This window comes from Aphelocoma coerulescens, chromosome 5, assembly GCF_041296385.1.
Source record: "Aphelocoma coerulescens isolate FSJ_1873_10779 chromosome 5, UR_Acoe_1.0, whole genome shotgun sequence".
Classification (NCBI taxonomy): domain Eukaryota; kingdom Metazoa; phylum Chordata; class Aves; order Passeriformes; family Corvidae; genus Aphelocoma; species Aphelocoma coerulescens.
In genome coordinates, this window is record NC_091019.1 from 57,968,227 (window position 1) to 57,978,001 (window position 9,775).

Sequence of the window (9,775 nt, forward strand, 5' to 3'; positions counted from 1 at the left end):
TCCACTACCTGTCTTATTTTGCAGGTGGCCGCATCTGCTCTTTCTCCCCCTGCATTGAACAAGTTCAAAGAACCTGCCTAGCAATGGAAGAATATGGTTTTACAGAAATTAACACCTTGGAAATTCTGCTCCGAGTGTACAATGTAAGGACAATTAGCTTGCAAATCCCTGACCTTGGAAAAGCAGCTGAGGATAATTCTAGCACTGGCTTTGACAGCAGCAACCCATCACACCAAGGTAGCCCATGTGCTAATCTGCAGCAAGGGACTGTGCAGTTCAAGAGTGGCGTGCCACTGAGGGAGGTGGTTGGGCACACTGGGTACCTGACCTTTGCCACCAAGAGCCTGGTGTAGTGCATGCCCAGTTTGTGCAGTCTGGAGTGGGTTTTTGTGTGCATTCTGTTTTCATGGCTCTTTTTTGTATGGCATCCAAAGTTTTACTTGTCAGGGAATTCCATATATAGTCAGATTTGGTTGGAATATGCTTTGTTTAAATAGCACACAAGCATTAAGCAGAGCAGCATCAAGGGAATGTTGGAACTCTGGAATGGTGCTCCACTTGCTGTCAGAAAGAAGATAAATTAATAGCGAATGGCCATTCACTGGAATGTGCAGAATTAAGATTTCTCATAAGAGAGCAAAACAAACAACAGACAATTTACAAAGAAGTTGGATTTTTCCCTCCTTTTTTTCTGAATTACTTTCCCAGGTTTATGTTTTTATTTTTTCCTAGCACCACTGGACACTATTTTTAAAAATTCTCGAGTGTCTATGTTGCTCTTAAGAATGTGAAAGTGCCTACTTCCTCCATTTTAGAAAAGAAAGCTCCAAGATTATAGGGTTCCCAGCACAACTGTTCACAGAATCAGTGTTTTCTTGGAATAGTGTTCCAGTGGATTATTGGCAGCGCTCAGGAACGCAACCTCTTACTCATTCCAGGCTGGCATCTGCAAATCATTTTGACTACACAGAGGTCAAAGAAGTGTGGTAATCGTTGAATTTAATTTACATTGGTATATTGTGCTCATCAGTTTGTAGCAGAAATCTGAACCTGGATCCATACAGTCATGTTCTAATGGAACAACCACTTGCATAGTTGATGAATCCACTGTGAAAATTAACTGAACAGCTGGCTAATATTATCTGAACACCTCTTTGTAAGTGGTGTGGATGAGGTTCCAGTTATTTGGTGGTTTATTTCCATTATGGTGTATTGTTTTCCTGCAGCTGAATGACAGAAAGATTGCTTTTGGCAGGATTTCTGTCTCCAAATTACGTCAATAATGCAAACTTAGTAAAATCCTCAACCAGCCTTATTAATTAAGTTTTCAGATCATTTACTCTTTGGTCTTCTATACAGAGGTGGGGGGTACGATGAACTGTTTGAATGCTGGATTACATTTTGTATTTATAGATTAAAATAATTATGCAAATTTATTAAGTTCCTCCTTTTTTTCTTTTTTCCTTTTTTAGTAAGTTCACAAATATTTCTCTTCCAGCCACTAGTGCTTCCACTCAAAGCATTTAGCTGTGCCTTGCATTCGGTACCTGAGCATATCAATTGCTGTGCAAGAAAAACAGCCATTCACAAACTGCTGCCTGAACATTTAACCTGATATCCCTCCCCCCTTCTTGACAAAAATAAACAAAGCTAAGCTTTTACCGTGTTATAGCAGAACGCTAATCCATAACGGTTTAAAGAGAGCTCAACCGATCACGACAGCAGAGATAAACTGTTGAGCAGATTAAAGGCAGAAAGCAATTCTGTTCAGCTAAATCAGTTATGTAAGTTGGCCTACAACTGCAGCATTTCCCCAGAAATTATGGGAAAGTTCCCTTTCTGCTGCTGCTCATGTTCTCCAGGCCATGCAGTAAACTGCTGACGCTGTGTGTGGGTTTGGTGGCTGTGTTAGAACGTGTGTGTGTGTGAGTGTGCACATGTTTGTGTGTGCTGGGATCACCACCAGGCAGCATGGCTCAGCTGCTGAGAGACTCCAGAAGAAAGGATGGGGAATTTCAACCACAAGGTTCTTCTTAACTTCCTTCAAGATGATCCTCATTCACTAGCAAGGAGGATCCCCAAGGTTCTCCAGGGATAATTCCAGCCCTAAACTTGATTGTTTTTTACTGACAGACCTTATTTTAAACTAATGTAACATTTAAACAGGACTAAAAAGGAACAAAGTCACGTTTCTGTGCTACAAATAGATGTGGAATGGAAATACCAAAGGAGTCTTCCTGGAGTTTGAAACAAGGCTGATGCCTTTTTGCCTACAAAGCCCAATTCAAAACCCCTTGAAATAAACCATTGACTTTGCTTGGTCCCATATTGATTTGATCTCTGCTGAGGAAGGGCAAGCATTGCATAAGAAGAGAAGGATTTCATTTCTGTCTGTGCAATATTAAAAAGGCTTCTGTGTTTTTGTTGCCGATGGCAGCCATGGCCAGCAGCACTGCACCACTTCCTGCTGTTGCTTTGTTGTCAGGGTGACAGGGAGGATCCCACACTGTCCAGCATGGACAGTGCTGTGCTGCCAGACCCCCCACTGTTTAGTGCTGCTTATGGTCACCTGTGTTCTACATTCTGGCTGCACTCCCTGCCAAAAAGGGTAGATCAGAAAGATGGCTTTTTCCCTCCCCACTGGGGGAATCTGCCTGGGCCATACATTTAGAGACTCATTTCTCTTTTGAATACATTTTAGTCTCCAGTATGGAATAAAATACTTCTTCCTGCCTTGGTGCAGTTCAGTCACTTGTTCAGGCTGCACCTTTTCACTCCTGCCATGCACTGGGATCCCTCAGTCATAGACGAGCTCTAGGACACAGCTTTGCACCACAGCCAGGTCCCGTTGTGCCCTGTGCCCTGCAGACTGGTGTGGAGAGCAGGCTGTGACACCTGGCAGCCTACAAGGCAAATGGCAGTGACTAAGATGAGTGACTAAGAAACACTCTGAGCTCTGCTGCCGTTCACAGTTTACCTGGGCTTTAATTAAAGCATCACAGATCTGCATCTCATGTGGTTGTTTCCTGCCTACCTGTTAGCACAACACTCTTCTCTGAAGAAGAGATGATAATAAATCCTGCTTGAGAACCTTAAAGGGATAAAGTGACAAAAATTCTAGGAACTCAGTCTTCTGCTCAGTTTCCTGCTCTGCCTTCTCCTTAGGTACTTTGGGATACGTGATGGTCAGGAGATGTTTCTTCCTGGGAAGTGTTCCAGAGATGAGGGTTCTGCTTCACGCTCACTCCCTTGAGAGTACATCTGTGCTCCATTAGTCATGGTGAATGGGATGATTGCGGAAATCATGGTGACCTAGAAATGAGGGGGGCCCAGAGATGAAGTGATGTATTTGGGAACATGAGTGCTCATCCCAGCAGGGTCTGCATCACTTGGGAGCCAGGAGTGCGCTGGGCAGCCTGTGTGTTCATGCCTTCCCAGGTTCCTTCTGGTCAGAGAGAGAAGAACTGTGCTCAGGGGCGTTTGGTGCTCCCAGCTCATCTCTCTGCCAGTGGGAGCAGTGCAGGCTCAGAAAGGGAAGGTTGAGAAATGGCTGAGCTCTTTGAGGCTGTTGTTGGGCTCCTTCTTGGCTTCTGCTTGCACGAATAGGAGAGAGGCACGATAAGAGCAAGTGGGAGAGTCAGCATTTCATAACCATGATGTTACACCAAAGGTACGTGCAGCTGTGACCAGTCAAAGGAAGGAGGGGGGTTGCTGTAGTACCAGAAAGTTCTGTCTGTGTCACCATGAGGGAAAGCATTTACATGCTGCTTGGACTCTCGAGTGCTCCTGAGGAACAATGTTGTTTAGATGCCAAAAGAAAGGAGCCAGACTGTTATTTCCTTTCTCCCTATGTGACAGCTTCTGAACTGGAATGAATCTGCATCAGCATCAACACAGGGAAGAGAGAAACCTTGAATTAAACAGTGAAATAAAGATAATTCTCCTCACTGGTATCCGGCCCTTTACCTGCATATCTGACCCAGGAGATCTGTGTCCTCTTGCAGGCTCTCCTCTGCTGCAGGGCAACAGCTTTGAACTCTGAGGTAAACTGGCTGATATGCTGACAGGAATAACCACAAAGGCCAGCTGGGAACACTACCTTTGGGCATCTCACTGTACCTCGTGTTTCCCCCTGGCTGCTAAGGTCGATTGCCCACAGCTGGGCTTCCCTTGCTGTGAGTGGTCCCTTGCCATCATCTCCCTGTTCCTGCCCTCAGACCTAAAGCCGACAGCCATACCAGCAGCATGCACCAGCTCTTCCTGCCACTCCGAGCCCGCTGAGATTGCACAGCCAGGCTTTGGGGCAGAGCATTTTCCTCTCCTCTTTACTGGAAGCCAGGACAAGGGCTGTGTTTTGCCACCCCATCAGGACCTGCAGGTACAGCTGAGTGCTCCTGACCAGGCACCCTGCAGAGAGCAGAGCAGCACAGCAGCATTTGAGCTGCTGAAGACCTCAGCCTGAAGTTATTTCGGTGGGGGCTGAGTGGGTTGATGCTAAATATCGTATTCCTTTATAGTTGTTAAGAGGCCAATTTGCATGAGTGGTTCCAGTGGAGCTGTGGAGCTCTCCCCAGGGGTCCAGATAGCTGCAAGATATGTCAGAGACCAGGACTGAGTGAATTCAGAGCTGCTGTTCCCAGAGGTACAAGCTGAGTAGTCAAAGCTCTGTAAGGAGAAGAAGGAGCCTTTTCCATCTCTTTCTGAAAGCTGATCCTGATTCAGCATGAAGCCCATGTGCATGACTAGGTCTAGTCAGCTCAGAGAAACTGTTGCTTTAGCAACCTCCCTTTGTATTAGGCACTGTGCAGGAAGGGGAATTCTGCAGTGGGATTTTCCTCTCCCTCATGTTGCTTTGGGAGAGCTGTAGTCCCCTCTCCTAACCTGAGTCAAAAATACATTTGCAGTAGTTTCACCTACCATGTGTCTGCAATTCAGCGTGGCTGGTCCCTGGGCACGTGGAATGAAAGTTTGTGATGTCAAAATATTCTGGGTTTGTGATGTCAAAATATTCTGACCCAGAAGTTTATTCCACTTGAGGGGTGAGGAAGGTGATGAAGTTGCAGGCTCTGATACTTTTTACATTGGTCCCCCATCCCCTTAGAAATTACCCATAAAGTACCATTTCAGAATAATTAAAATAATCAGGAGCCACCGATTTGTAGGAATCAGCTGGATTTGAGAACCAAATCTGCTTAGAGGAAGAAGGGGAAGGAGCAGTAGGAAGGTAGAGAATGACTTCTAGGAGAAAGCTCTTCCTTTCCTGGCCTTTTGCAGTAAAGAGGCAATTTCCCAGGAAGTTCCAGATTCTCCTCTTGAAAGCTGTGGATCAGAAATGCTCATTAGTGAGGATGTTGGTTCAATCAGGCTGTTTTAACAAAGGATGTAGGGTGGGATCTACATCTGATGGAGTGGAAAGGAGGGAGGGAGAGGAAAAGAAGTCTGCAGTCAGCTCAGCCTGTTGGATTACAGGTGCATCATGTCACACTGTTAGAGGAGTTCGGTATGGTCTAAATTACGTTAGCAAAATACACAGTATAGTTATATATTATACAATAAAGAATCAGCCATTTCAAGACATTAATGGGCAAGAGCATTGAATAAGAGAGAGATTTGATTACTTACACTGAAAAAACAGGTTTAACTAAGAAACTAGCTGCAGTTTCTGCATGTTCTCTTGATGTGTTTCTGTGTCCTCTGTCAGATAAGGTGGAAACATGTAAGAAAATGGATAATACTTGAGTGGAATACAAAACCCACAAGCACATAAATCTTCCCAGACAGGAGATTGACTTCCAGATCTTACCACCCAGTGCTCCCAGGAGGATCCTTTGTTGTCAACATTTCCTCACTGATCTTAACAGCCCTTTAAAGAGAGAGGAAAGTGCCCTTTTTCAGCAGGATGTGCAGATACTCTCATGGTTACAGCTGATTACCAGCCTGCAGACACACGTCAGAGCAAGGATGGCAGCGCTGGACTCCTTTAGGTTTTTACATGGACTATAAATGGAGTGTATTCCCTCTGAAGGCATCACACCCAGCCCTGTGCACTGCTGCCATTAGAACAGCACCAAGAGGCCCAGGTGGTCTGGACACATAAACCTGGGGCCTGTCACAACTGAGCAAGCCACCGGCAAAATGTGACCTGTGCACGACTGCATGGCACCGCAGCGAGCCCAGGGCTTCCTCCCGCCTCGGGGACAGCGCTGAGTCTTGAGCATTATCCCTTGGAGCATCTTCTGCCTCCAAGGGAATATGGGGGCTCACTGTTCCCCTCAGACTAAGTGCCTTTGCACCTGCCAGCTCCTTCTGTGCCACTTCTGACAGAGCTGTAGTCTAAGAGTCAGGGTGCAGTGTGCTTCCCTAGGAAAAGAAAATGCAGTCCTTCCACATGGTAACTCTGTGTGAGGCAGGACTTCTGCTTCGTAAGGAAACAGATCCTCATTTCTCATGCAGTTTGACTTTGATCCTGCAAACATTTACTCAGAGAGGGGAAGGGATTTGCAAAATGGCTGTGGCAGGAGGTGGAAGTACCCGCGGCTGTTGTGAGAGCATGGTGGTACCTCCACGTTAGGGAGCGGCTGGCTGCCTGAAGAAAGAGCAAGGTTTCTCAAAGAAGGTAAAGGGATTTCATGTCCCAGCTCCTACTGACTTCTCTTACTTATTTGTTTCAGTAGGATTTCAGCACAACTTCCTTGATCACCTGGGCTCTGGTTGTGTAGGCTCTTTGGAAATCACACAGCACTGTGCTCCTTTCAAAGGCTGATGCAGGAGGAGATTGTGCAAGGCAGTGGCAGAATGTAAAACAGGACCTGACATCCCAGATCTTCTCACAACTCCTTCCTAAATAACAGTGCTCTCCTAATGCTCAGCAAGAATCTCCTCCAGAGCAAAGCTCTCACATGGCAGCACCTCAGTGCCCACAAGTTCTTACAGTACCTAGATGCAAATACAGTCAGATAATGTCTTGATTCGTGTCACAACTCATTACCAAATCAGAGCAGGCAGCCATATCAATGCTTAATGATCTTCTGAAACTTTAATTCATTTTACTCTGTAGCCATTTTCATTAATTAGCTGCATTAATTTTATACAGATTAAAAATGTAAGTCAATCTCTTTGAAGTAGAAAAGTGGCATTTTAAAATCTGTCTACATTCTATCCCAAGCCTATAAATACATCTGCCTCATAGAAATCAGCTGTTTATGGTAGTTCTTATAGCAGAGAGGGTGACTCAAAGAGGCTTATGTGCTGCATTAGTTTTATCAGAGCTGAAAAAAACCTCCCAAATTCCCTGTGAATTAGAAGGATCAGTGACTATAGATAGATCCTGTGCTCTTCCCCCACCAGCTGAAACATGGCACTGGTTTTGGATAGTCTGGATCCAAAGCAGTCACACTAGCAGGAAACAAGTCACATTTTGTTGCACTTTTACAGAATACTTTCTCAAGTAAAAATCAACAAAGCAGCAACACCACAAAGGCTGCTAATTGCTCAAAACACAGTGTTTTCCTCCATGCCTGCCCCACTTTGTTGTAGAATACCTAAGAGTGGTTGAATTCAATTATACACCCCAAAATAATATTAAAAGATGATGAGTAAGGCTGCAGAGCCACCCATGCAAAAAGCTAGGGATTCTAATAGAATTAAGGCGCTTTCTGAAGCCATTAGTTGTAGGATAAATAAGGCTGAGTAATGAGTTCAGGGATAAGGGACAGAGGGTTGAGGTCCCGACTGGGTCTCACAGGAGTCTGGAGGTCACGAGTGGCGTCCTGGCGTCTGTGCTGGTACTTGTGCAGCTCAACGTTGTTATAAATGACCTGGAAAAAGGGCTGAGCACTTTGTCGGGGAGTCTGCTGACAGTGCACAGTTATTTATGGCACTAGGATAGGGACAGATTGTAAGGAACTATGGAAAGACTTTACAGGTCACTCCTGCCTAATGACTGACTGGGCAATAAAGGGCAGGTGAAACTCATGCAGATAAATGCAAAGGGTTACCAGGGGACAACCCTGTTGGGAATTGTGAGTTGATGGTTGCTGGGGCTGCAGCACCAGGGCAGAGAAGCTCAGTGCTCAGCTGGCTGCTCCAGGCTGAGAAGCACCATGAGAGGAGCACTGTCATGCTCTGAGGGAAGTACAAGCTTGTTCCTTTTCACAGGAGCTGTTTTGAACCTCCTTGCAGAGTGTAACTAAGTGGAGCTAATCTAGGAGATCATTCCCATTTACTCCAATGTCCCTCTGTACTTTCCTGCCAGTGATGGTCTAAAGCTCTGTGACACTTCCCAAACATGTAATGGCTGCTTGCTGCAAGTCAGAGTCAAGTTCCAGTTGTGTTTTCAACCACATAATAAGATTTATCTTGCAAAACTTCAGTGGTTCTTAACAGTACATTTGTCCCCTTGTAAGATGGGAGGTTTTCGTTATGACTTTGTTTCCTAAACATTTGAAAGCCTTTGAAAAACAGAGGGCTTGCTCAGCTGTGTCCATAAACATTCAAATTATACTTGACTTGTTTTCTACCCTGTATTTATCCTATGTGTGTGCGTGTTGCTGTTTAGCAAGTGCAGCAGTCCTCAGAGACTGACGGAAGAAACCTCCTACCTGCAGTGCATCCTGGGGAGCTAAACCTCCTGGCTCCCATGCTTGAATTTGTGATGGACCAGAGAGTAAGACTTTTATATTACTTATTTAAACACCATTACACCCCGAAAACGAGGGCAGCAGCCACTGGAGCGCCAGGAATGGCACTGCCAGGTAGCACCTTTGTTTGCAGTGACTGGCGGAGAGCTGGGCACCCCCCCCCCTGTACTGCGACCGCCCCTCCCAGCCCATTGCCTGCTCCAGGGGCTGGGCTCCGTGGCTGCAGCAGGAAGCAGCCCTGTTTCCCTGCCTGGCAGCTCCAGTGTCCTTGGGAGGTAGCACAGTTCAATAGCAGCGGCTTGTTTTAAGGCAGTGGGATCTTACAAGGATTTTTAAGAGGCAGCTCTGCCTTGGGAACAGGCAATGCAGCAAACACTGGTGACGGTGCTCTCCCCTGCAAGGCACCACACAGCTGTGGGGTTGATCTGTTTTAGTGCTCCTGATCACAGCTGCCCATCATATTTCAGCTTATTTTTGACAACTATAGGTCCAACTCTTCCACTTCTTTCGGAAAAAAAAGGCAATAAACACACACTACAATTTGCACAAAATTTTTCAACAGCCCAGGCTAAAATCAGTCTTTATGTGCTTGGAATTTATTTAAAATAATTGCTATTTATGCCCTTTTTTTGGCTTTTTACCAATCTAATCAGCATAATTTGACTGTGCTGGAACAAATCTACAAGACTCCAGAACTGCTCTTGCAGATCATGCAGATTAAACATGAACTAATTAGTAGATTTCTGGATCTCTAAATCCACAGCTTTGGAAAAAGCTGACAATGCCCATTAGTCTTCACACAAGAGAGAGACAAAACCCAGACATACAAGAAAAATGGCTACAGATGGACATATGTGTGAGAAATCTTTGTAAAGGAAAAGGATTAAAAAACAAACCCAAAACCAACAACAACAACAAGACATTGGGATAATAAGCAACAGCATTTGGGGTTTTTTTCTGAAATATTTCAAGAATAAAGGCTTTTTCTGCCTTTAGTTCACTCTTTTGTGGAAATTAAACATGGTTCTGTAAGAACTAGAGGCCATAAACCACCGTGGGATAAAAAGGAAAAAGTAGCAGAAGCTGCGAAGATGAATATTGAATTCACCCACGAGTTAGTCTGAGCACATCCAAAA

General features: G+C 45.1%; 1 protein-coding gene and 1 long non-coding RNA gene across 4 annotated transcripts in view; one reads left to right on the forward strand and one right to left on the reverse strand.

Annotated features, from left to right (window-relative positions):
* Nucleotides 1–1,436, forward strand: part of TRMT61A (tRNA methyltransferase 61A) — a 23,473-nt gene extending 22,037 nt beyond the window's left edge. For both annotated transcript variants that reach the window (XM_069018364.1, XM_069018366.1), the window contains exon 4: nucleotides 25–1,436. In XM_069018364.1, coding sequence (XP_068874465.1) covers nucleotides 25–353 — 329 coding nt within the window. In that variant the 3' untranslated portion in view covers nucleotides 354–1,436. The remainder of the gene's footprint in view (nucleotides 1–24) is intronic.
* On the reverse strand, nucleotides 710–8,593 carry LOC138111883 (uncharacterized). 2 transcript variants are annotated; one of them, XR_011151489.1, is made up of 3 exons: nucleotides 5,804–8,593; nucleotides 5,623–5,694; nucleotides 710–5,319 (listed from the first exon to the last, which is right to left on the reverse strand). It is a non-coding gene; the product is annotated as an uncharacterized lncRNA (long non-coding RNA). The 2 variants fall into 2 exon arrangements; XR_011151488.1 differs by having other exon boundaries at nucleotides 5,623–8,593.
* Between the last annotated feature and the right edge of the window lie 1,182 nt (nucleotides 8,594–9,775).